Here is a 27,324-nt window from a genome sequence, read left to right on the forward strand (position 1 = left end):
AATGATTATGATGGGGGCAATTATTGCTAACCCGGAAGGAGCTTCTTGCACACAGGAGAAAGGGAAAGGGAGGGCGAAGGGGCAGAGATTCCAGGCATTCAATTTACCTGGCAGCCAGCCCTGATCTGCTAGCCCAAGAAGAGAGACTGGGGGAAAACGAGGGGAAATAGGAAAGAGAAGGAGCAGGAAATCTATTAGGTGACATAGGTATAGTCACACCTCGCCTCCTCCTCTGGGATGCGATTGGCTGGAGAAAGAATCTGGAGCAAGTTGTAGGAATGCACACAGGAAAAAGATCTGCAGGGAATGTGGAGTGTAGCTGACCCTATGTGAACATTTAATATTTAATATTTAATCCCCTGAATTAAACAGCTGTGAATCTGCTGCAAAGCAGATTCGGTCTCCGGCTACCCTGCAACATGAAGCTATGTCTGGATAATTTCCTGGCTAACATGCTGGCTCTATGTACTGAGTGACTATTATAGGTCTTAGGCCTGTACAGCCTAAAGAAATGTTGGATCCAATCTGATCAAACTCAACAGAGAAATCTGATCTGACCCAACATGATCTCCCGCAAATTGCCGGGTCAGATCATGTTGGATCAGAAATCCAACATTTCCCGACATTTCTGTTGGAACCTGGTTAAATGGGCAATGAGCCACCTTTCAGCTGAGAGACAACATGCTGGCCATTTAACTTGTGAAACGTTAAAAAACAAATGGGCAGTACAGTGTCTCTCATCTGAGTGGTGCCACGGGGGCCATTTGAAAGTTAAATCGCCTGCACAGTGCCTCTCAACTGAGAGGTTCTGAGCTGGCCATTTAACTTTCAAATGGCCCCCATGGTGCCTGTCAGGCTGAGAGGCACTGTACTGCCTATTTAATTTAGCTTTTTGAAAATTAAATGGCCAGTGTGCCGTGTCTCAGCTGAAAGGCGGCTCACTGGCCATTTAACCGGGTTCTGACAGAAATGTCAGAACTCTGATGGAACTCAGAGATGTCAGCGGGGAGCTCAATTGGAGGTTCCCTGCTTTTATGACTGAACTCATGTTGATAATGCCTGACAAAGGGCATATCAGGTCCAACATGCTTGTCAGACCAACACAACTGCACAACCCTATTAGGCTAAAAGTAGAAATCTTTTTGTTCAAGAAAAAGGATGCTTGATAATGGCTACAGTGATTATTATGAAAATGTTTTTTTTTTAATAAGTAACCACAACACATACTCTTAATATTCACTGCCTTTTTACAACTTGGACATATCTGAGAGCAGTCTTTAAACCATCCAAGAATTTTGCCTCCCTCACTCCCGCCTACATTCTCTTTACCCCTCTTAATGGAATCTAAAACAGTGCCCCTGTGCTCCAAACAAAGTCAACTACTTTTACATGGCACTGATTTTAGTGGAGAATTAAACTCACAGTTTTAACACCCTCCAGTCTAAATTAATTGACCTTAAAAGTGTTTAGCATGGGCTGGGTTGTGCATATATAGACTGTGAAGGCCACTTCTTGGCATTTGTCCAAATATATGATATATAACTAGATGAGAGAGCTAATTCTATGCTGTGCTGTGAACCTGCTTCCTAGGAATTGCTTTCCCACAGACCCATGAGACTGAAGGATTTAACAGGGTTTGCACCATTTCAGATTTGGGAGGGGGGTAGTACAGATTGGGGAGGTATCACTAATGGTGGTAGTAACAGTTTGGTAGACCAAAAGAAACAGGAAACTATGGAGACAAACACCAAGATCTCTTAAGCAGGGTGACTGCAGAGCCCCTCAAGCAAAACTATTGGCCCTGCTTAGCCAGCCAAAGATGAATACCTACACTCAGTCCTATAGCCCCACATTTTGGGGTGAGGGTGCTTAGGGTACATGGGGAGGCGCTCTCCCTCAGGTTTGCAAAACACAAAATCCTAAATTCAGGTTTTCTATGAAGTTTGAAGTTATTTAATGTGCTAAGTTTAATAACCACAAATTACACTTCAGTACAATGACAAACAAACCACCATGTGCTTGTCAATCATCCTAATATATTTGAACTCACTATCTGGGACGGTGGAAACTGAGAGCAGGTTTATGTCATACTAAATGACTGGACAGCATAGTACCTGCCTGTTTCCCCCTCTCTCTCCATAAATGGAAGTGGTAGAGATGCATGATCCGATCACCCTTTGAATCTTCCCTATCTCTACCCCCACTGGCTATCAAACTGCTCTCCTCATTGGCTACCTTCCCCAAAGCAGAGACCTGTGCTCATGGGACAGCTGCACATCCCTAACTGATTGCAAATGAGTCCAATAAGATCAGTCTCTCCTCCTCCTCCTCCTTCTTTAACAATCTGTGAAATCAAAGAAGTAGCTTGTTCATAACAAGCCCCCTAATTATCAACCTAAGCATGCAGCCCATAAAATCCAAATAAGGTAGGGGTGTGTGTGTGTGTGTGTGTGTGTGCACGCGCATGTGCGTGAGCACGTGTGCGCACACACACACACACACACACACAAAGGAGAAGGTAGAAGATCATAATTTTCTTACCTAATGACAGCACAGGTTCCTCTAACATGTTAAGCCTGTTTGGATCTTTCCAGCAAAGCCAGATAGAGACTGTTAAAATTAAACTCAACTCCTGAAATCTTAGCCAATAGATTGTAGAACACAGGCATTGCATGTCTCTTATATAGCCAATGAGCAAGACATAACACAGCTTGTTGTGAAGGGCTGCAGTTGTCAATGCTGTGCTTTGAATACTATGAACTTGTGCACTGTTAACGACTGAGACCTTTTTAAAAAATATGATAGGTGAGTGGGGACACCTAGTGGAGACCAACAGACATTTCAGCACAACCATTTATTTAACAGTGTGAAGTATTGGGCTAGGCTAGATTGAAGGACAATAAACACATAACTGGTTTAAATGGCTGACAGGGGGTAGAGTGAGATAGAAATACTGAGTTTTGTGTAACACAATTTGTGCAAATTTTCAATTTATTTAACTTACACAAATTGCACACATGCAGCCACTGTTATTACCTCTCTCCACAAAACTCTGGGAATTATAGGTCAGGGGACAGTGATCTTTAGCAGAGCACTCCAAGGCCTTCATAAAACTGCAATTCCCAGGATTTTCTGTCGGAAGGTATGGCAATTACACTCATATAAAACATATCTCCATATGTTTCATATGAAAACCTGTCTAAAAAATATAATATGCTCCAATGATCAAATAGTCAATATTAATTCTTGAAAGGCCAGAAGAAAGAAAGTGGTTGTTACAATGATCGTTTTTAAGGCATGACCAAGAAAATTTTTTTCCCTTGAACTGAGTTTCAGTTGTGTGACAAATGCACATAAATATTGCCCATAATAACTGATGAGCCTTCTACAAATGTTTTTGAAATTCCTTTCTCTATTTCAGAATTCCAAATCACCTGAGCTTGCTTTTGAAGTGCAGTCAATGCGTTAGGAATCCTCTCTGTTTCTAGTTCTGAATTTTGGAGAGAGCACTGTACAGATGCTGTTTGTTGGACACATTTCGTTTGTGTGTTTCATTCCTCCCCTCTGTTACTGATGCAAAAGTGTAGATTGATAAAACATTGGAAAGAGCAATTCTTGATGGGATCGTAAATATGGCCGTATCAAGATCCTTGTGTTTTGTTTTACTGGTGCTCACGTGTGCATATGCAGTGTGGATATTATGCACATCAGTAAAAGAGAAGTTCAGTGCAGTCTTCTGTATGACCACATCTAAAGGCCTTTGTTACAATGTGCACAAGTGCACTGAAAAGTGATGCAAAGAAACTTAAGAAATAGAAACCGGCGGCACCTGCACAGGCTGCAATCCCAGGCTGCAATCCCAGAGTGCAATCCCAGCGGCACCTGCACAGGCTGCAATCCCATTTAAAAAATTCTCCTAATTCAATCAGAATTTAGGGAGATTAAATCTCTGGAACAATAAAGGAGCAAACCAGAGGCAATCCATACATCACAACACCTAGTTCCTCCATTTTCATACCTTGAATATTGTTTAACTTTGCAATTGAGAAATGAGGCAACACATTTCCCCTAACTGCAGTCTGAAGATGATGTTTTCTGTGTCTAATTAGGGGCACTGTGGGTCAAAGCCACAGATTATTTAGCAGTCAGTCTGTAAGGACTTAGGGAATGATGTGGTGATTACTGTGAGCGAGCATGGGTTTCTCAAGGACACACTTTAGCTCTTTCTTTTATAGAATTACTAGTTTCATAGATCATGCTATATACATAAAGCCCTCTGTAGGTGTTCAGCTCATCATGGTACGGCGTCCACCCTAGCAACCTATAAGCCAGGCTGACACACTCTTTAACCCAGCCTGCTAATGCTATATTGGGGTGCAGCTGGGGGTGGGGTTAAGGAGTGTGACTTACAGGAATGCTACCACAGGAACATAGGAAGCTGTCATCTACTGAGTCAGACCACTGGCCCATCTAGCCCAGTATTCAAGCTGTTCTCAGAACCAAAATTGGGTGGGCTGGTGCAGGGAGGCAAGCACCTCCCTCCCATCCACCAGGTGACCCGAGGCTGCCATCATGGTTACAGCTTGTGTGCCAATACAACCAATGCACGAATGATCCCAGAGCAGTGAGGGGGAGCGGGGGAACCCAGATGCATCCTCCGGTATCCCACACTGCACTGCACAAGGAGCACTAGAATCAGGAGCGGTCTTGGTGCTTCTTACGATCAGCCCTACCTGGGCTATAGCTCTCTTACCCACACCCACACGACGTATCTGGCTACACAGTTGGCTGAACACCTGAACAAGGCTATAATGACTGACATTAAGAGCAGGGATGCACTGGTACTGCAACAGAGCCACCTAACAGAACTTCCCAACTAACTGTAGTGCTGCTGCAGCAGGGAAGTATCAGTTTCTGATGCCCTTCCCTTCTTCAGGAAGCCCTCTGTGCCATGCAAAAATAGATCCCTGAGGGCTGCATATTTTTATGTAGCACAGACGGCTCCTGCGGGACAAGGAGGTGTCAAAATTTTCCCCCAGAGCAGTGAGGGGGAGTGGGGGAACCCAGATGCATCCTCCGGTATCCCACACTGCACTGCACAAGGAGCACTAGAATCAGGAGCGGTCTTGGTGCTTCTCACGATCAGCCCTACCTGGGCTATAGCTCTTTTACCCACACCCACACGACGTATCTGGCTACACAGTTGGCTGAACACCTGAACAAGGCTATAATGACTGACATTAAGAGCAGGGATGCACTGGTACTGCAACAGAGCCACCTAACAGAACTTCCCAACTAACTGTAGTGCTGCTGCAGCAGGGAAGTATCAGTTTCTGATGCCCTTCCCTTCTTCAGGAAGCCCTCTGTGCCATGCAAAAATAGATCCCTGAGGGCTGCATATTTTTATGTAGCACAGACGGCTCCCGGGGGACAAGGAGGTGTCAAAAATTTCCACTTCCCTGTTGCACTGGTGCAGTTGGGCTGCTCTCTTGATGCGCTGATGTATTCTTGCTCTGTATGTTAGTCAGTGTGGCTTGATTTCAGCAAAGCATTTGACAGAGTTTCCCACGATATCCTTGCTGACAAGATGGTAAAACACAGGCTAGATTACACTACTGTTAGGTGGATTCACAGTTGGTTGAACACCTGTGCCGGCAGGCTGATTAATGGCTCCATGTCAGTTTAGAGGCAAATATCAGGTATAGTCCTGGGCCTTGTGCGTTTCAATATTTTTATAAATGACTTGGATGAGGAAGTAGAGAGGACACTTGCCAACTTTTCAGATGACACAAACTGGGGGTGTGGGGTGGGGTGGATAGTAAACATCTTAGAAGACAGAATCAAGATTCAGTCTGCTCCGGATAGATCAAATATTGGGCCCAGACTAGGGGTGTGCACGGAACCAGATGGCCCAGTTCAGTTCGAGTGCGAACTGCACCCGAACCTGCACCCCCTGAACTCCCCCCCCCGTTCAGTTCGGTCCAGGGGGAGGTTCGCGAATATATATATATATATATATATATATATATATATATATATATACACACACACACACACACACACACACACACACACACACACACACATATATATATATATATATATATATATATATATATATATATACACACATACCATTAAATTTACCTGTTGCTCCTTTGGGGGGGCTTCCTAAAGGCCACTGGGGGGGGGGGTCCCACAAAGCTTCTCCCTGCCCCACTGGCCTCTTAAATCACTGCCGTGGCCCATTTTAATAATCCTGTATGGCCCGTTCAGGCCTCTATATACTGGCACGGTGGCCATTTGGGAGGCCACCGCACATGCTCAGATGGCCTCTACGAGGCCTGGCATGGCCTAGGGCCTTGCAGGGACCATTTGTGCCTGTGTGGCACCCATGCCAGGCCTCACAGAGGCCATTTGAGCATGTGGGGTGGCCTCCAAAATGGCCAACGTGCCAGTATATGGAGGCCCGAACAAGCCACAAAGGATTATTAAAACAGACCATGGTGGTGATTTAAGAGGCTGGTGGGGGAGTGGGAACCTTTGCGGGGGGGCCCCAGTGGCCTTTAGGAAGCCCCCCAAAGGGGCAACAGGTAAATTAAAAAATAATATATATTTTTTTAAATTGTGAACTGGGGCAGGGGGTTCAGTTCGGTCTGGCTGGACCTGGGGGTGGGTGGGTTTGGTTCTAACCCAAACTCCTGAACCCCGAAACCCCCCAAACCAGTTCACACATCCCTAGCCCAAACCAAGAAGATGAAGTTCAACCGAGATAAATGTAAAGTTTTGTATTTGGGAAAGAAAAACAAAATGCACAAGTAAAGAATGGGAGAGACCTGGTTTGGCAGCAGTAAAAGTGATGGTGATCTTAATGTGACAGGTGTGCTTGCTGCTTCTACGGCACTTTAAACCCTGGTGGCATGGCTTGCGATTAAATTAATGGTTTTAATTTAAAACAATTTGAACATTGCAAAGGAAGGGAGGCTCCATGCCTACTAGAGAGAGTAGAGAGCCAGCGTGGTGTAGTGGTTAGAGTGCTGGACTAGGACCGGGGAGACCTGAGTTCAAATCCCCATTCAGCCACGAAACTAGCTGGGTGACTCTGGGCCAGTCACTTCTCTCTCAGCCAAACCGACTTCACAGGGATGTCGTGAATGAGAAACTCAAGAATGTAGTACACTGCTCTGGGCTCCTTGGAGGAAGAGTGGGATATAAATGTAAATAATAATAATAATAATAATAATAATAATAATAATAATGAATATAGCCTCAAACTGCTGCTGCTACCCGGTTAGGAAGGCTGCTACATGGCATGTAAGCCAATAAGTGGAAAATGAGCCAGCTGCTTAAAAAAGTGTGCTTATTTGTTTAACATATTTGTATACTACCCTCTACTGAAGTCTCTAGGCAGTTTACAACAATAAAACAAACCAAGATAATTTAAAACAATTAAAATATATAAAAGTTCAAATTAAAATAACTATTCATGAAAACTGCTAAACAGCTAAAAAGCTTGGCTGAAGATATGTGTCTTTAGTTGTTCCCTAAAAGCCAATAGGGATGGAGTAGCAATAATCTCAGCAGGAAGTGCGTGCCACAGCTCTGGGGTAAATACAGCAAAGGCTTGCCTCTGAGTTGTCAATCGATGAGCCCGCGGCACCCTCAGACAACCCTCCCCTGAAGATCTTTATAGGCAGTGGGATTCATAACAGAAAAGGCGATCTTTTAAATACCCTGGGTCCAAGCCATTAAGGGCTTTATTGGTAATAACCAGAACTTTTTATTTTGCCCGGAAACCTATTGGTAGCCAGTCTAGTGCTTCTAAAACCAGAGCAATATGGTCTCTTTGGGATGTCCCAGAGACCAATCTGGCAGCAGCATTCTACACAAATTTCAGTTTCTGGACTAAATACAAAGGCAGTCCCATGTAGAGTGCATTGCAGTAGTCAAGCCTGGAGGTTATCATCATGTGCATCACTGTCTTAAGGTCACTAACTTTCAGGAGAGGGTGTAGTTGGCAAACCAGCCAAAACTGATAGAAAGCACTCCTGGCCACTGCCTCCACCTGAGGTATGAGAGAGAGAGAGAGAGAGAGAGAGAGAGTGTTGGGTCCAGAAGTACTACCAAACTGCAGACCTGTTCCTTCCGGGGAAGTGTAACCCCATGCAGAACAGGCAGATCTACCCCATTTCCTGCAGCTTCCTACACTGAAGCACCTCCGTCTTGTTTGGATTCAGTCTCAGTTTGTTATCCCTCATCCAGCCAATTATTGCCTTGAGGCAGGCATTTATGGAAGTTATGCCATTGCCTGATGAAGCTGACATAGATAAATAGATTTGGGTGTCATCAGCATACTGATAACACCCCACACCAAATCCCCTGATTATCTCTCCTAGCAGTTACATGTAGATATTAAAAAATTGAGCCCCGAGAGACACCATACAAAAGCTCTTGCTTTGTCAAGCAACAGTCTCAAGTAACACCTTCTGAAATCTGCCTGAGCATCCATCAGGCTGAGCAAGGCAGTCTCCAACCCATAACCTGCCTGAAAGCCAGTTTGAAATGGGTCTAGATAATCTGTTTTATCCAAGACTGCCTGGAGTTGAGAGGCCACCACCTTCTCTCAATCACCTTGTCGAACCACGGGAGATTGGAGACAGGCCTGTAATTGCCTAATTCTGATGGGTCAAGCATAGGCCTCTTTAAGAGGTCTAATTATTGCCTCCTTTGAACAAGGGCACACCCTACCTTCCCTCAGAGAAGCATTTATGATCTCAACTAGGCTCTCTCCAACAATCTCCCTGCTTGAAAATATAAGCCATGTCAGACAAGGGTCAAGAAAACAGGTGGTAGGACACACAGTTCCAAGAAACTTGTTCATGTCCTCAAGAATCACAAACTGAAACTGATCCAATTTAACCACACAAGAGTAGTTACTAGATACCCCTGCTAAAGACTGCACCAACAATGGAACCCAGGCCAGCTCGAATATGAGATATTTTGTCCACACAAAAAAATCATTAAAACTTCACAGTGGCAGACTGATGGCTGCAAAGCCAGAGCAGAAGGGGCTTGTATAAGTCCCTTCACCACTGTTGACAATTCTGCTGGACACAAACCTGCAGATGCAATATGCACAGCAAATAATTGCTTCTTTGTCGCATGTATTGCCAGAGCATAGGTCTTCAGTTTGTGCTCTGTGCTGTAATCTGTAATTGAGCCCTTCTCCATTTGTGCTCTAGTCACAAATGGAGAAGGTTAATGCATTAATCTGCATTAACATAATGCAGATTACATTAGGCTGCATTATGTTAATGTAATTTTAGGCTTAATGTAATCTTAAATTAATGTAATCTTAGGCTGCCTTAACAGAGGCATCGTGTCCAGCTGATGCAAAGTCATTGTTCCACTCTATTCTGGACTGAGCAGTTCTGTGCACCACATTTTAAGAAGGAAATCCATAAACTGGGATGGCTTCACAGGAGGCAATGAAGATGGCGAGGGGTCTGGATACAAAGTCTTACGAAAAACTGTTACAGGAGTTTGGAATATTTGGGCAGGCGAAGAGAAGGCTAAGGGGAATTATGATAGCCATTGTCAAATATCTGAAAGGCCACCATGTAGAACAGGCCTGCTCAACTTCGGCCCTCTTGCAGATGTTGGCCTACAACTCCCACAATCCTTGGCTATTGGCTACTATGGCTGGGATTATGGGAGTTGTAGTCCAAAAAATATCTGGGGGGCCTAAGTTGAGCCTGATGTAGAAGATGAAGCAGACTGGTTTTCTGTTGCTCCTGAGAACAGGACGAGAATCAAGAGGTTGGTGATACAAGGAAGCAGATTCACGCTAGACGCTAGGAGGAATTTTCTTACTGGACGTTCAGCACTGCAGTAAATAATCTGCCCCACACATGGGAGGGCTCTCCATCATGAAATATTTTCAGACAAAGGCTGGATGGCCATCTGTCCGAGATGCTTCATGACATTCCTGCACCGAGGAGGCTGGACTAGAAGACCACCAAGGACCCTCCAAATTCTAGAATCCCATGACTGTATGAAAAGCAACATTTTTGTCAAGACCTCAACAATGGTTGATATAGCTTTGCGGGGTTACTGAACATATTGGCTGACATGACGGGAATTACTCAAAGTAGTCTCATTGAAATTAAAAAGGGTGAATTAGGAAATGCTGAATTTGTTCTTTTAATTTCAATGGGACTACTCTGAGTAATTTTCCGCATTATTTCTGCCATTTTCAATATTTATTTAGATCTGTATGTACCATGTTTCAACAACAAAAAGCCAGTCAATGAAGTGGTTTACAAGAAAGACACCAGGAAACTAAAGTGGCATAAGGAAAAACTAGAGACATGTTATATATGTGTAAATAATTGTGAAAACAGTACCTCAAAGAAAAATATATAAGCTACTCTATCTCAACCATTTCTTTTCTGTTTCTGTAAAAGGGGACTCAGGCTACAATCCTTTGCATACTTGCTTGAGAGTAAGACTCATTGAACTCATTGCAGCTCACTTTCAAGTACATATGCATAGGCTTGTGCTCTAATAGTGATAAAGGGAAACTTATGTTTGTTTCTGAGTTCTCAACAATGGATCCAGATGGATTCACCTGTTGTCACACCTGGTTCCACACATCATTAGCTACCCTGCCCTGTACGTGTGTGCATGTTTGTGCGTGCACACATCTGTAAGGATCCGTAATGCACAAGTAATACTATGCAATATGTAAATATCTACATATCTTTTCATTTGCCAAAAATAATTATAATGCTACCTGCATGTAAATGCTGGACATTTTTTTGCAGCTATATACAGAAAGCAAAGGTAAGTACAACTAAAGAGAAAAGTAATTTGTGGTGACTTGTAAATGGATCATGAGAACTCCATTGTCCTGAGGCAGGACTTCTGGCACTTCCTTTGGTTTAATTTACTGAGCTAAGCTTGATCGAGTTGCAAGTGTGCTCCCTAAGTGGCTTCTGATCATATAATTAAACCTAAGTCCTAAACCAGTTTGCTTAAAAGTAAGCACTATTGGTTTTGTTAGCGTCTGCTCAACCTTAACATGCCCCAGCTCACACTCACGGTAAAATGGCATGAAAGGTTCAACTGTGGTATGAATAGTAAATATCAAATTATTACTCAGAACACTTCATTAATATTTGCAATTGCAATTATGGAATGAGTAATTTGTGAAGTAATTTATACACAACATATTTCATGTTGCAAACAAATCAACCTGCTTTTGGGGTTCTGCATGTTGTAGACCTTTCTTTTTAAGACCTTTCTTTGAAGTGCTTGACTAACAGGCAGAAGGTTGCCAGTTCGAATCCCCGCTGGTATGTTTCCCAGACTATGGGAAACACCTATATTGGGCAGCAGCCATATAGGAAGATGCTGAAAGGCATCATCTCATACTGAGTGGGAGGAGGCAATGGTAAACCCTTCCTGTATTCTACCAAAGAAAACCACAGGGCTCTGTGGGTGCCAGGAATCGAAATCGACTCGATGGCACACTTTACCTTTACTTTTTGTAGCCATGAGGGCTGTTTTCTCTCCCATGCAGTCTGACTCTGAAGCCTCCTTTCAGAATTATGGTGTGTGTTTGTGTGTGTATGCAAAATAAGTCAAGCTTACTTGTAACCAAGTCTTAATCCATTTCTATGCGGTGATGCTTGATGGAAGTCGCCATGAGACGGTAACTGTGGTAGGTGATGTGGTCTTCTGAATGGTCTGACTTTCATGAAGACAGCAACTTCTGGGAAACCTTTGAATAGTGAGTTGTGCCAGGATTCAGAAGACTGCATTACTATGTAAAAATCTAGCCATGTGAGTTAATTTTCTGCTATCTTCCCCCTCTACAGGGCTCTATGACAACTATCCAACCAATGCAGAACCAGAATGCTGTGATGTCAGATGGGGACTATTATCAGATAAATCCAAAGGGACTATAAAAACAAGTGACTCAATGATGTGTCACCGGACATCACTCACAGTTTCATCAGCATCAAGACTGTGTAACAGCAGACTTAAACTGTGTGTTCTCGTATTAATTCTCTTACATACAGTACTCACAGTCTCAGCAGCACAGAACTCAACAGAACTGGGCTTTGGAGGCATAACAACTTTGGAAGATAATTCAACCAATGAGGAATAAGAGACCCATTTCATCTCCTCCCACAGGCACACAGCAGGCACACATGTACTGCAGTCAAACACAAGACTGGGTCCCTTGCCCTCTGTTCACTCCTCCAAAGGCCTTCTGGGTAAAACTCAACAAATGGGCCACAATCCAAACAAGGACACATCAAATACAGCTTTTTATTGACTAAAAGGCTGTCTGGTGACTTAAATTTCTCACACCATTTTATACACTGTGTTTTAATGTTTGGAGTTTCTTTTTTTGGTTTGTTTTTTGCACTTGTTAATACAGGATTTTATTTTTCGGACAGTTTCTCAGAGCTAAACTAAGTCTTTTCACTGTCTTATCTATTTCTAGTCATTGTGTGTGTTCATCTGATAGTTCTGTCTTTTACGTCTTGTCAGTTTCTATTAGAGAAAAGAACTGCTGTGGTTCCATGGCATAACTAACAGACAAAACAAACAAACAAACAAACCCAGCCCCCTAAATGGCCCTTTATCCGACGGAAAATGGTTCTCCTTCTCCCCTCATCCCCTCTCTCCCCTGGTGCCCCAAAACAGAAAATGCCTGCTTGCTTTCCGCCTGTGTAATCACAATGAATGGGTGCACGTTTCAGACGAGCCTCTGCCACTGTTGCACAAGTCACCTGACGGGATAAGCCCAAAGTAAGGAGGCAGCAGGAGGCTAGCAGAACAATGAAGTGCTCTCCTTCGATGGTGGGACCAGAGAGTGAAACTTCAACACAAAGAAACCTATAACAAACTGTTGCTCCAATTCCCATTTTCAAAGAAGCCCAGTCCTTTCTCACTGGTCAGTTGAACAGGAGCAGCCTGATTTAGAAGACAGTTGTGCAAAAACAAAACAAAACAAAAGTGCTCAGCAAGTTGACTAGGTGAGAGGCCTTCACGGTGGTGGTAAACGTTGGGCATTCATTGTGAATTACGATTCCAATTCCACTGGAGTCACATAACAAGCAGATGTGACTATAATTAACAGGGGCAGAGAGATTTAGAAATGCAAAGATTTATTTTTCCTGAGAAGATAAGGCTTGTGAACTGCCTAGAGCCATCTGGGTGAGGTGGTATTAAACAAACAAACAAACAAACAAACAAACAAACAAACAGGACTACTACACTTGTGATTATAAGGGCATCCCCACACAATGGATTGGAGCCAGAGAAAGCTCAAGGAAGAGGACTTTCCTACCCCCATCTTCCCCACTGCAGGTCCCTGGACCCCCTAAAAATTCACTCATAAGGGTCAGGGAACACTCAGGAACAAGATGGCACGTGGCACAGGGGAGCTGCAGGCAGGGTGGGGGGATGCACTGAAATAAGACAGAGCCACTTTCCATCCCCTGACTCTCATGAGCAGCTTTTAGGGGGTTGCAGTGGGGAAGAGAGGGAAGGAAAGTTCCCTCCCATAAGCTTCCTTCGACTTGTTTGGATACAACCCATCATGACTGCTTCAAGAAGCACCAGGTTCCCTGCAGAAAACAAATAGTGTGTGACCACCACACATGAGTGTGTATACATCTAGTTTGGACACCTGCTGTGTAGGCTTGTCTTGGCATCCCTGGCTCAATCAGAGTTCTCAGATGAATGTACACTGGTGTGTTAGTCCACATGCCACATGTTTGCCAGGGGTCACCTTGCGTTTCCTGCAGCAGTCCAGAGTGTGATGCTGCCCTCAATCCTCTACTTTTCTCAGTGCTGAAAACTACCTTGGAAGTAAAGCCTTCCGGAGGAACGAAAGGGGCATTGGATGGAATAGGAGACAGAATTCTATGTTAGCACAGCTGGGATAAAAGTTGTCTTTTAAAAACAACAACAAAATCAATAGGTTAATCATTTTCATAGAGTGTGCAATAAAACTTAATGTCAGGCTATAAGTAGTCAAGGGGGGAAAAGGAATTGCCTTTCTCCATTGCTTTTTTCTTTTCTTTTCTTTTTGGTAGGATCATATCACCTGCTGAGTGTATGAGAACTTGCTTTTTAAAAAGGCTTTTTAGAGTTTACACTAGAATAAATGGAAGGAAAAGTTAATAAGGGCTGTTTTTAAAAAAACTTTTCATTCCTTCCTGTTCTCTAACTACACTTGGAAAGTGCACTTTAGAGCTGTTTGCTGTGTAGCTGAGAGATGAAGGAAAAAAGAGAGGGAATATTCTCTGAGCAAACCGACTCACCTACTTTCTAGCTATGGATTCCCACCCCCCTGCCCCCTTTCAAAAAAAAACCCCCTTCTGTTCATCACTGCAGTGTTGATATGCATTTTTATTCATGTTTTATGGTTTGTGAAGTTCTGCCAAAAAAAAAAAAAAAATCCCTACTGCTTTAGCAGATTAAAATAATGCATTTGTTAAGATGTATAAGCTCAACTATTTTGCAAGACTTCTTGTTTTGATAGTGTTTTGCTATGACTGAGAATGAGGATCTTAAAATGACCTGTGCAAATACAAAAAAGCACGTAAAAATGCAGAGTTCTTCAGCTTGAGTTTCTTTCCTTACCCTATTCCCCAATCTCCTTCCCACAGCACATACGCACACACAAGTATCTACTTGGCACAAAATATGGTGCTCTCACCCCCACCCCCTAGAAGAGCATGTCTTATAAATTATACTGTACTGTGGAAATCCTCTGAAAATGGGAGGGGGGAGAGAAAGCTTTAATCAAAGGCAGAATGTAGATTTCAAAGAGGATTGGGTCTACTGCTAAAAAGTCATGCAGCAATCAGTAGGTTATGCTGCAGCACCAGAAGGATTAAGCTAAAGTCACATGGGTGAGAAAGCATTTAGGTGAGCTCTTGTTCAACTGACCTCTTCTCTTGATCTTACATGTTAATGGTCAGTAAACAGTTTGTTATAAACCTTGATCTACCTCTGCTGTGCAAAGGCCATTCAACAGCATCCATTTCTCTGACATGCATCACATCCTTTTGGTTCACCCATTAACTCAACTCTCGTCCATCTCTCTCTCTCTCTCTGTTTTTTTGTGCTGCACCAATACAGCAGTGAGTTCTGTTCATCCCTTAGTTAAAGTGGCATCCAATGAAAAGATGCTGTCTGTAGTCTATGGACCCTGTTTGGCCTCATGGTGACCTACTGCAGAGAATAGCTTTCGAGAAATGATTATTCCCTTCTCTCTTCTGTTTTTTAATGGTGTTTTCAGGGGCAGAGAGACACAGCTCTACCATTCCTTGACTTCAGGCAATGGGATGGGAGGAAGAGAGCAGAGGAACAAACAGTGATAACATTATTCACATGCACTTAAAAAGCCAGACAATGAGTAAAATGAAATAGGAAGCACAAACCATTTTAATTAAAGATGTAATAAATATTCCCTTCCTTTCCAAAGAGGTGCTTGAAGTTACATGGTCGGTGAATTCTCTGTCACTATTTCCCCCCTTTTGAGTCTAGTTCTTTCACTGATTTTTTAAAAAAGGAATATCATGCTCCTGGGGAGACTGCTGCTGTGATGTATGTTATCATTTGAACCAGGGTCTTTCTGCTCCAGCAGTGTGGTCTGTATCTTTTCTTAGTGGCAGCTAGGAAATCACACACAGACAAAGGCCTCATTCAGATGACATGCCAACCCTCAGTTACACTTACCTGAGGTTGGCGTTTCTCATTGTTCGAATGCAGAAAAATCCCTCAATATGTCCAGCTGTCACCTCCAAATCACAGATTGAACCCTCGGCTTGAAGTCGGGCAGGTTGCTTTAACTGGAGCTTCACTGACCCCATTGTGCCGTCTGAATGCGGCAACCTGGGGTTTGTGCTGAAGCTTCTCCCACGAGCACACCCCCCCCCCATTTCACAACTAATGGTTGCTGGTCGAGTGACGCATTTGGTGGAAGAGGAAGAGGGAGGGAGATTGCTGGCGGAGGTGATGAAACAGGAGGTGCCGGATCGTCTGCGGCATGATTCTTGGCTTCCGAGGTTAACCTCAGGTAAGCCTACCCACCATTTCACTTGTCCAAATTGGGCCAAAAAGATTCTTTTTATGAAGTTCAGAGAAACATAATCATGTATGATGCAAAAACCTCATCTCATCCATTCCTCATCCATAACAGTTTTCTTGGCACAAACCTGAGCATGCTTGATATTGTGCACCTATTACTTTTTCCCAAATAAATTTGCATCTTGCCACTGTAATCACCATCTTGTTCCATTTCTCCTTGTACTGTATGACTTGGACATACATGATGAAGAACTGGCTTCAGAGAGATGATGCTCAGATGTTTTAGCATAATAAGTGACATAAAATGATACCTATTTCACAGTCATATAGAGCAGACTCCCCCCCCCCCAATATATTTCTTGTTTTATTTTTTGAAACAGGGAAAATCCAGAGTTTGTGCAATATATGAATACTGCAAAGCCAAATGTCATAGATCACAATCAGAGCTATATGTTATTTCCTTATTGCATTTACATCTGAGAATACATTATATTGACTTTTCCTTTCATTAAAGAGATAGAATACTTTTTTTTGCAAATATAGCTATTGAAGGCTATCCTTCCAGACACAATTATCTATTCAACAAAAGTGGAATAAAGGTTGAGAACTGTAAGCAGTGCATACTTCAGATGAGTATGCAGAAGAATGGAGATGGGCAGAAGATGGATTTCCTAGAAGTACCACCACATACTTGTTTCTTAAAAGCCTAAAAAATTAATAAAAGCTAATAGGAACGGTATAACATCAAAGAGATAGCAAATGTAATGCACTGTATAGTGTGGCTTTCACACTGCTTCATCATAGTTGCATTAGATTATTAGAGAATAACTACATTTCTCACCCACCCACCCACCCCGATTTACATGACAGATCCTGGGTCAGCAACCTTTTCACTCCCTTCAGCCACATGGGTTCAGCATATTCAAAGCTGGGAAAGAAGCCTCCCAACTTAGGAACTCTTGACTCACCACTTTTTTCGGGGTTGGGTGGGATAGTAGGCAAGTAATAGCTCACAAACAATTAAAAAAGGTTGTGATTTCTGATATGTTAAGGTTGTTGGGTCAACAGGCTTTTGCAACTGTAAGTTGTCTGTGAATAGCCTGGGATATTGAGGAAGGTAATGTGGCCAACACATTTTGTATTTCTTGATCTTTATCTCAGGATGAAAACATTGACAGAACCTTTGAATCCTTGATTGTGTAGAAAAGTCCTGTTATATATCTGTAGTATTCTCCTTTGTACATGTAAGTGCTGGATTATTCCATTGAAGTCGACTATATCCCTGTTGATTAATAACTGTAGGCAAGGGCCAGAATCCAAAGCTTTTTGCACCCACGGTGACTTGTGCTTTTCTAACAGCACTTCCCCTCACCACTACCTGTGAGTGCCATATGGCATGTTTCAAACTGTTAAGCCTTTCAAAAGCAGGCTGTGAATGGCATAGGGGATCTGCTGTTCAGCTAAAAAGGTTGAAATTCCTACCATGCATGGTCAAGCCTAAAGTGGTACTGATATACTAAGTGCTGAAAACAGGTACTAATAGTATGTTCAATATGCCTTATGGCTGATCTGCATGTTCTTGCAAGAAAACCTTTGCTTCAGACTTGGATACCTTCAGGGCAGGAGTAGCTGGTGAGGGCAGCACCGGGTGAGGGGAGGCACCTTTAAGGAATAAAAGTAGGTGCTTACCAGTGTGTAAGCAGCACCTGCAAGCTGCTGCATTCTGCCTGCAATTCTGTATGGAGTGGCGGTGCTCCGCCCAGCATCTGGCATGGCCACAGCATTTCCTGCTCTCTGCACATGTGCAGAGGCTCCATGCATGTGCAGAGGCTAGGGCCATGCCATGGCTGCACTGGATGCCAGGTGGAGCACCACTACCCCGCACAGGATCGCAGGCGGAGTATGGCAGCTTGCAGGTGCTGCGTACACACTGGTAAGCACCTGCTTATTGTTCCTTAAAAGGCCTCTCCTCTGCCCCACTGCCAGCACTGCCCTCACCAGTCACTCCTGCTTCTGGGCAGGAGGAAGATTTCTTGAACCTGGACCAGCTTCTTCATTTTCTCTCTCCATTGCCACCATTGGTTTCATTACCCTGATGGCAATGATGCTCTCCATGGTCTTTTTGGCTGGCAGCATTCTTCCCTGGTCCCCAGCATTCCCCCTGGAGTGAGAACAGAACGTGTTGCCCTCAGTCTGTTTGGGTGCAGAATTGTATGTCCTGAAGCCAATAAAAGCGAGGGAAATGTTTCTGTCCATACTCTAGAATTATGCTGAGTCAAGAAAGAAAGAAAGAAAGAAAGAAAGAAAGAAAGAAAGAAAGAAAGAAAGAAAGAAAGAAAGAAAGAAAGATGGCTGCCAGCTGTCAAGACTGTGTAGAGCACCATCACTGCCAGCAGTAAGTTCAGCCAGCTTTCATCCCTTTTGCTCCTCTGAGAAAAAACTGAAATGACTCCCCCCGCAACTGTACTGCCTGCAAACGGGGAAATGGGGGAAATTCACTTCAGAACTAAGTTTCCAAGCATATACGTGCTGAAGCTTAGCTTAAGTAGATGTCAACAAAACCTGATGGCTTCAGGGATGAGGCGAATTCTACCCAAATTTCAAGTGATTATTTCAGTAGTTTGGGTTTTATGTATTATCAGATATCCTTTTTGTCTAGTCTCCAAATCCTACACGGGTTGGATTCTTCTGACCATACAGAGTTCTAAATATGAATAACTTTACATGTCTGGGTCAAGTCACATAACCTGGCAGCATGCCTACATTCTGGTTGTCCAATACATGTGGACATTCTACTGTGACACTACAATGTATTTCCAAGAGCTGATTATTGGTGGTACCTTAAAGTTTCTGTATGTGTGGAAAAATCAGGATGCTGGCATTCAATCACACATTTGCTAACCATGTTCCCAAATTCATTCTACATACATTGATCACATTTGGATCCTACCCTACCACAAGGGAGCTCTGTATCATTTGCATGGAGGCACTCCATTTTTCTTCCCAATAACATCGTGGGGTAGGTTAGCTTGACAGATACTAGTGCGAGACCCAGGACCAAGCAGGAGTGTTAGGACAACCTCTTAGACATGCAGTCTAAGATAGCTCCCTGTGCTATGCTGTTTTTCAAATCACAAACCCGTAGCTATCATTGTGATCACCTATGTGAAGTGGGTGTTTAAAAATCAATATTCAGTTTTTAATATTTTTCTTCTGCCTTCGTTCTAGGCATTTTGGGTATCTCAGTTCTTCATATAAAACCAAGGTGTCAGTCAGCCAATTCAGACAATGAGGCTACTCACATGAGCAGCCCAACCGAGGCTAGGGCAGCACACCTTGCTCATGTGGGGTGCTGTGATCGCTTCCAATCCCGGCACTTCTGCTTCCGCTAGCCCAACTTTTAAACCTGGCATTTAGCCAAGGTTAAACAAATGGCAGGCCATCATGAGAACCATTGCCACTAGTTTAAAAGGCACCCACCCCAGCCCACTGCCATTTCTGGCAGCAAGCTGGAGGGAAGGGGAGACCTAATGAGAACAGCCACCACTCATGTGGGCACGTGGCACAGTGGAAGGACAGACAGCTGTTGCTTATTTGCTGGGGAAGGCAGGCAAGTGCCTGCCTTCCCCACAGCCCTTCCAAGCAGTGGCTGGAGGTCATGTGAATGACCTCAATATGTTCTGAGCCAGCCTGCCTATTGTACAATTAGGGATGTTCCACTCCCCCTTCTAATCTCATGGTCTAATTCCTATAGTATTTCTTATCCAGAAGGGGAACAGGCACAGGAAGAGAGAGGGGGAGGTGCTCATGCATGTCCCTAATGGCATGGTAGGTAAGCCAAATGAACCCATCATCATCCGAATTAGCCCAGTTTCTAAGTAACACAAAGCACAATGGCGCATTTAATGTCTATGCAGGTGCAGAGAGTTTAAAGCCATAGGTACATTAATGAGTTAATGAAAAAACAAAGTTTATGATCAGGAAATTGACAATGTAATACATAAATGCTGTTTCTAAAGCTCTCTCAGGTATGTACTTGCTTGTGTTACAGAAATAACAGTTTATTTTCCAAAGCTGGGTTCCTGGGTATAGGTGGCAGACAACCTCCATATGTTATCCCAAAACAGGACCAGGAATTCCCCCCATAAGCAGACTTTCTGAAAAGGAAGCTAAATGAATATGAACTAGTCCAGGAGATCAACCTCTCAGCTGTTAGTAGAAAAAAGCTGTCAAGATTGTTGAGGGCATGACTCCCACTCACATTGATGCAGACCACTTGATATTTTACAAGTCCAGAGGCATCGATTTATTGCATTTCTATACCACCAAAATTCATATCTCAAAGCAGGTCACATGGTAAAAACAGCACACAATAAAGTCAAATGGAAAAATTAAACCAATGAAACATTTAAGAAGAATTTACAATTTAACTAAAAGTATAATTAAAAAGATGTGTCTTAAGTGCCTTTTAAAGATAGTGCAAGAAGCAGGGCTTTTGAAAAGCCAATAAGAGCTGAGTAAGGCACAAATTACATCATATGCCTGAGCGGGAGAACTGCTCTTCTGCCTGGCAACAAGGCTGATTACTAGATTCCATGAGATCAGGCAGACAGACAACATGCAGAGCACATCCTGGAATGACTTGGTTTGAAAAAGAGGTGTGGTAGGTCTTAATGTGGCAGTCTAGATAACACAAAAGAAAGGCCAGAGGGAGGCAGATTGTAACTGGCTTCTTTACATGATATGCTGGCTCCTCATTGTGGAGTTGAAACATTGTTAAGCAGCATTAGCCATGCAAGCAAACTTGGTACCATCACAATAGTGACTGACCCAAGGTTACAGAAAGAATTTCATAGCGGAATGGGATTTTACCCCAGTTCGTCCCAGGGTAAGTCCAACACTACCCATCACTTCACAACACTGGAACTACATACCATCAATCCATATTTTGACAGATTTCCAGGCTCCCATGAATTAGCCCTCAATATAGACAGAAAGAGTTCCCACAGAGTGTCACTGGATATAGGCATCAAGTTTGATTTTTATAGTCAGATGAACGTTATCTATCTCTCTGTCTGCCTCTTAAACGTACCCGTTGCTAATCCCATGCGTATCAGCTCTCGCAAGAGTTTGCAAGCAGCTGCCGAATAGCGGCAGGGAGGGAAGAAGGCGGCCGAGCCAGCTGTTGGGCGGTGAGGGAAAGCGGAATGGGAGGGGGAGAACGGACTGAAGACAAAATTAAGATGGCGGGGGGGGGGGGGTAGACAGGGAGAACTAGGGCCTGCACCAGATCAGCTCGTTTGAATATAAAGCTTTTATATGCCCCATAAGAAAGTACCAGTAAATGGCATGTTCTGCCATTTTGTTACTTTAAATCTGAATATTACTAAAAATTGGCCAAATTCAGACATAACACTAAACTGGACATTGGCAAACCTGGAGTTTCAATTCTGAACTGTAAATCGCACTGCAGATGTTCACCCAACTACGGTCCTCCAACCTCCAGTTACAGGAGAGCGGAGCTTCTCCCTGCTGCTCAACCGCCTAGGCAGATCCCAGCAAGCTACACAGCCAGACTGTGGACAAAGTGTCAGCATGTTAGTGGAGTGGCTGTGATTGACCATGATCTCGAAGGGGTCGTGCTGAGCACGATCATGAATTTTCAGAGCTGTTCACCTGTTTTTTGGCACGGAAAGGGCATTTAAATCCCTTTAAATGCTATGCCATGCCAGCACTTCTTCAGACATGGATGGCATCACCACCTTCCTAGGAGCCCTACACCTAAATAGTCCTGCACACACATGATTTTGGGATGGGTGGGTGGGATATTCGGGGGGCACTATTTCCCTGTAACTCAGGAAAAGGCAGAGAGCATGAAGACTTCCTAAGAGGGCAAAGGATCCGGGGGGGGGGGAGTTTCCTGTCCCACTGTGATTTAGGATGCAGTTGCGAGGGAACACCCCATCAAAGCAAACCAAATTATACTTCTGCTCCACAGGCAGCTTGCTCCACAGGCAGCTTGCTCATGAGACAGCCAGTCTACTGGGGAGGACCATGCTGCTGTAACCCCTAGGTCTTCCATTGCACTGCATGCTCACAAGTTGAGCTAAACCAACAGTGGGCCCCCTACTTGTGTGAGGTCCCCAACTCTCTGTGGTAAAAGATAGTACAGAAGGACTGGACCCTCCACCCCTCCCTTCCCTGTGAAGCCTTGCATGCACACAAAGCAGATTTTGGTGCTCCATGTGTCAGAACCTGGCAGCATGCTTGGACAGGGGGAACACGGGGTGCATGGATGGATCTTAAAGCCCATTCTAAATCCCTGGGATTGGTCTGGCATTGTGTCGTATGTAAATCTGACAGTGTAGGGAATTACAGGAGAGGGGAGCCTTGGGTTCCAGCAGCTCCAGGAGACTGGGGTCACCAATTCGGGGCACAAGCAAGGGTACACATGCCCACATGGGCAGATGGGCTGGCAGGGGGGCAAGCTTTGACAGCTACTTGGTGGAAGTTGCCAAGAAAGAGAGAGGGGTACTTGTGGCTTTCCGCCATATAGCAACCTGGCTCAATATAGAGCCCCAATGTCCTGACACTCTTGTGACAGAGCAGTCCATGGGAGGAGGGGTTGTTTTGGCATCATACATTATTAAAGATACATCCGTATCACATATGTGGAATTGCTCCTTGCATTGGAGCAGTGTTGTTGACCAATCTAGCTCATAAGTAAGTCTAGGGAGTACAAACTCCCAAAGGAGAAGGGGCTGGGGCCCTCTTCCCCAATCTTTCTGTGGGGGAACTTGGCTGCTTGATTATCCCTCGTTGGGACTGCCTTTTAAACCCAGCCCCAGTTTAAACCCAGCCCTCCACTGCCAATTGTTCCCCTCCTGGTGCTGTGATGGGGTGCCCTGCTTGTTTTGCCACCTGCAGTGTTTGTGATTGTGAGCATACATCATTGCTGCTTCATTCCCAGGAAGTAAAGCACTTAGTCCTCTCATCCCATCCCCTTTTCCTCCTGCTTGCCAGGGAACAAGAGACAGAGTGGGAAGAAGGAATGCTCCTGTGTGACTGTGCCACTTGACAGGCTGACAAGCTTGGGATGGGATATGGTGGCATCCCTGTTGCTGGGCAACTCCATATCTGGACAGTGGCAGGGGGGACAGGGCTGGTGCTTGGAGAGGTGGCCAGTGAGAAGTGCTGCAGCCATGGAGCTGCCCTGAACCTGAACATGGATGTATCTACACCACTGTTTCTATGATTGTGGTTTGAAAAATCAGCACAAAACTGCCATCATGGCAGCATCCAGGATCAGATGAAAGGCTGCCACCAAAAAAACCCTTAAGTTTTGCGAGGCAAACTGCAGGTTGGTTTGGCTCAAAACTGTGGTTTCATGAATTCCGACATACTGGACTTCCAACCTGTGCCCCATTTAACTTTGGTTTCATGTTACATCTGAATTCAGCCATTATGTCAAATATATGAAGCAAAATACACAAATAGTATTATATATGAAGCTTCATAATACACAAATAGTATGAAAAACAAGTGTATTAGGATTTGTGCAAGATGAGTCATTCAGTTTTGGGGTACTGTGTTTTATTTCACCAACCTTGTAAGCATCTGAGAACAAGCCTAAAACTAGACATAATTTTTCATATAATATGTAGATAGTTCAAAATGAATAATAATGGTGCAAGAAATAAAATAGAGCAGGACAAAATAGAAAACCACTAAGTGAATTATATATAGTTTCCAAATATATATAACCAATGGGGTCTCTGTTTGTGTAATACATAAACCAATACACCACCTAGGACATAGAATCATATAATTTTGGTGCTCAGAACAGGACACTGCTACCGCATGGCTGACAGATGGCTGACCAGCCTCTGTTTGAAAACCTCCTGCAAATGAGTGCCTACCATTGCACAAGGCAGTTGAAAAGCAGTTAAACATCTCTTACAGTTAGGAAAGTCCTCCTAATGCCTAGCCTGGATGTGCTTCCTTGTAATTTAAACCCATTGGTTCTAGTCCAGGAGCAACAGAGAACTTATTTATGTGTGTATAGGTAGCGATTCAGTTTTGCACATTTCCTCATAGAAGACTTGCCTCTGCTAAAGTGGGTGTTTCAATATTTCACTTTAGTAATCCAAAGGAGGATGAGTAGGTTCAGTCTTGAGCAGATAGCAACATCCCACTTTGTATTTCCCTTGACTCACAGAAATTATTAAGACATCCTTTAAAATAACATGAAATAGGTGAACAGGTATATTTACACAGAAACCTAGTTCTCTTTACACAAACAAGAAGAGACCACTGAAAATATATCTTTAGACTGACTTTCAAAAGTCGTGGGATTATCTCAGCACGCTATCCGACACACTCAACATTTTGCAACACTTAATTGCAAGTGTGAATGCCATCTGTCTGTGCTACATTGTTTTCAGCTGGATCCAGTGCATCCAAATGCACATCTCCATTCATATTCTGGCACAAGTAGAGTTGAACTGGGACATCTTTCTCCAGTCAGAGTCTCCTTGAGGAATAATAATCGGCTATGAACTTTGAAAAGTTAGATCCAATTCTGCTGCTCTTCCTAAGCTAATGTTTCATTTCTTAGGTTGGGAAAACAAACTTTTCCAAAGTACCTGAACAACTGCACAGTTCTCATATCAGTATTAAAACTGATGCACTTACATTACATTACTTCAACTATATACTATAATTAATAATAAAAATCTTCCATAATTCTGTATGGACCATTATTAACTTCTAATATAATAGATAATATAAGATAAGCATTTTGACAAGTAAGTAAGTAAGTAAATATATACATACGTACGTACATACATACCTCCATTAAATACAAAACTCAGGTATGAGGGAAGTCTATAATCTGTAATAATTCCAGGTAGCAGACTTTCCTAATTCCTGAGCTATAGGCTTATCAAGGAAATCTAAAACCAGCGCTGCTTCTCTCTCTCAAAAGGAAAACCTCCTATCTCAGGCTAGGATAAGAACCACACTGATGGTTGATTAAAAATGATTATTAAATAATTAATACTTTCCCAGAGAAAGAGGGCAGCAAAAGAGAAAGGAGGAATGTAACAGACAAGTGACAGATTCAGTGGAGAACAACAAAGAGTCTTGTGGCACATTAAAGTGTAACCATGACAAGAACATGTGATAATAAGATCAAGTATATTTCTAGCATTCACCCCTGCTAAGTGAGCAAAGAGACACATTTTAAAGTGGTGATTATCTTATATTTAGCAGGGGGAGAGCAACTGATCCTATCCAACTCCAGCACAGCATCCCTCTAGTGGCTGTTACTGATATCTAATTTATGGCTGCATTCGGATGTAATGTGAAACCGGAGGTTGATGAACCCACAGTATCAATTTCAAAGCATAAATCACATTGCTGATGTTCATCCAACCGTGGTCCAGCAATCTCCAGTTTCAGGAGAGGTCCTCCCTCTTCATGGCCCACCATGGCCAATCTCAGCAAGCTCTGTAGTGCTTATGTCGCCAGACTGTGGGCAAGGCATCAGGATGTCAACAGAGCTACTCCACTGGCCACGATCCTAAAGGGGGCATGCTAAGCACAATTGTGCCTTTTCAGAAGTCTGCCCACCCTCGGTGGGAAAGGGCATTTAAATCCCTTTAAATGCCATGCCAGTGATCCTTTGGACAGTGATAGCACTGCCACTCTCCCAAGAGTCCCACAACAAAACTGTTCTGCACAACCACAATTTCATGGGGGGGGCACTATTTCCCTGTTACCCAGGAAAGGGGTAGGAACATGATGATGACTTCCTTGGAGGTGAGATAGATAGATAGATAGATAGATAGATAGATAGATAGATAGATAGATGGATAGATAGAGATACCCACACAATAGATAGATAGATAGGCTGGGGGTTGCTCTGCCATGACCTAGGATGCTTTTGCGACAGCTCAACCCCAGCAAAGCAGTCCATGTAGATCAAATCACACTCCTGCATGCACTTATTGAGTGCACTTTTGAATACACACAGATCAAAATGCACTCCTGCATGCAATGCTGGCAGCTTTCTGCTAGCAGACTAGTGCTCTCATTAGAAGGCCAGTCTACTGGGAGGACCATAGGGTAAAACACACTTGGTCTTCCACTGGACTGCACACTCATGAGTTGAGCTGACCCACAAAGAGGGCTCCGTTCACATAGAGTCCCTATGTGTTAAAAGTTAGAACTTTTGCACTGTGACCCCTTCTCCACTGGGAAGCCTTCCACAGACCCAAAGGAGATCGTGACTTTCCATGTGTTGATGCTAACTGCATGTGCAGACAGGAGGAACACTGGGTGTGGAAGGGATCTTTACTGTCATTCAAAATTCCTGGGTGTGGGCTGGCGTTGCTCCATATCCAGATCTGCCACCATGGGGAATTGCGGGAGAGGGGGGCCCCCAATTTCCAGCAATCACAGGAGACTGGTTTCACCGTTTCAGGGCACATGCAAGGCTGGCACAGGGCACACTTTGACTGCTTCTTGGCAGTGGTCGCTAAGAAAGGGAGAGCAATTGGTAGGGTACTCATCCCCACTTCCCTATTCCAAGACAGGGAGAGCAAATGGCCAGGCAACATCTGCCTCCCATGGACATACACTCTTGTGAGAGGTTGTTTTGTTGTCACATATTATTACTGATTCTGCCTGACACCCCCTTTCCCACAGACGGTTCTTCTCATGAGTTGTGAGGAGTTTCCCCGTGGCCTTACACTCTCATGAGTGAGCAGTCCATTCAGGGTCAACTTCTATCATTATCACAGAGGAGGAATCCCCCCTCCCAGAGTTGGAAATGCTGTTCCTGCTGGCTGGCCCTTCACATGCGTAACCCTTCAGGCTGCACAGGTAGCCCCAAAGGGAAGGGGCTGCCTTCCCTTTCCCAACCTATTTGTTCAAAAAAATAAAAATTGTCAGTTCAAAATCCCTGGTGGGGGTTGCCTTTTAAACCTGATGTTGGGTATCCCCACCGTAACATAGTTGTCATCACAGGTCGCTTTGGGCTCAAAACCATGGTTGCACACATTCAGATGTAACAGAGTTCCAACCTCTGCCCTGTTGAACTCCAGATTTGCATTACATTTGAATTTGGCCTTAGTATCTTTTTAGATTGTGAGCCCTTTAAGGACAGGGGATAATCTTATTTATGTATTATTTATTTTTCTA

The 27,324-nt window shown here is 43.7% G+C and overlaps 1 protein-coding gene and 1 long non-coding RNA gene across 3 annotated transcripts in view; one reads left to right on the top strand and one right to left on the bottom strand.

Moving 5' to 3' along the window:
- Positions 1-16,657, top strand: part of NALF1 (NALCN channel auxiliary factor 1) — a 410,074-nt gene extending 393,417 nt beyond the window's left edge. The window contains exon 5 of one of the 2 annotated variants that reach the window (XM_053305432.1): positions 11,883-16,657. In XM_053305432.1, coding sequence (XP_053161407.1) covers positions 11,883-12,175 — 293 coding nt within the window. In that variant the 3' untranslated portion in view covers positions 12,176-16,657. The remainder of the gene's footprint in view (positions 1-11,882) is intronic. The other variant, XM_053305433.1, reaches the window with a different exon arrangement.
- The window catches only part of LOC128349347 (uncharacterized), a 152,369-nt gene that overhangs the window by 94,487 nt on the left and 30,558 nt on the right, over positions 1-27,324 (bottom strand). Inside the window, exon 2 of the long non-coding RNA XR_008318767.1 lies at positions 11,656-11,785. This is a non-coding gene — a long non-coding RNA (uncharacterized LOC128349347). The remainder of the gene's footprint in view (positions 1-11,655; positions 11,786-27,324) is intronic.

The sequence above is a fragment of the Hemicordylus capensis genome, chromosome 3 (genome assembly GCF_027244095.1).
Source record: "Hemicordylus capensis ecotype Gifberg chromosome 3, rHemCap1.1.pri, whole genome shotgun sequence".
Classification (NCBI taxonomy): Eukaryota; Metazoa; Chordata; class Lepidosauria; order Squamata; family Cordylidae; genus Hemicordylus; species Hemicordylus capensis.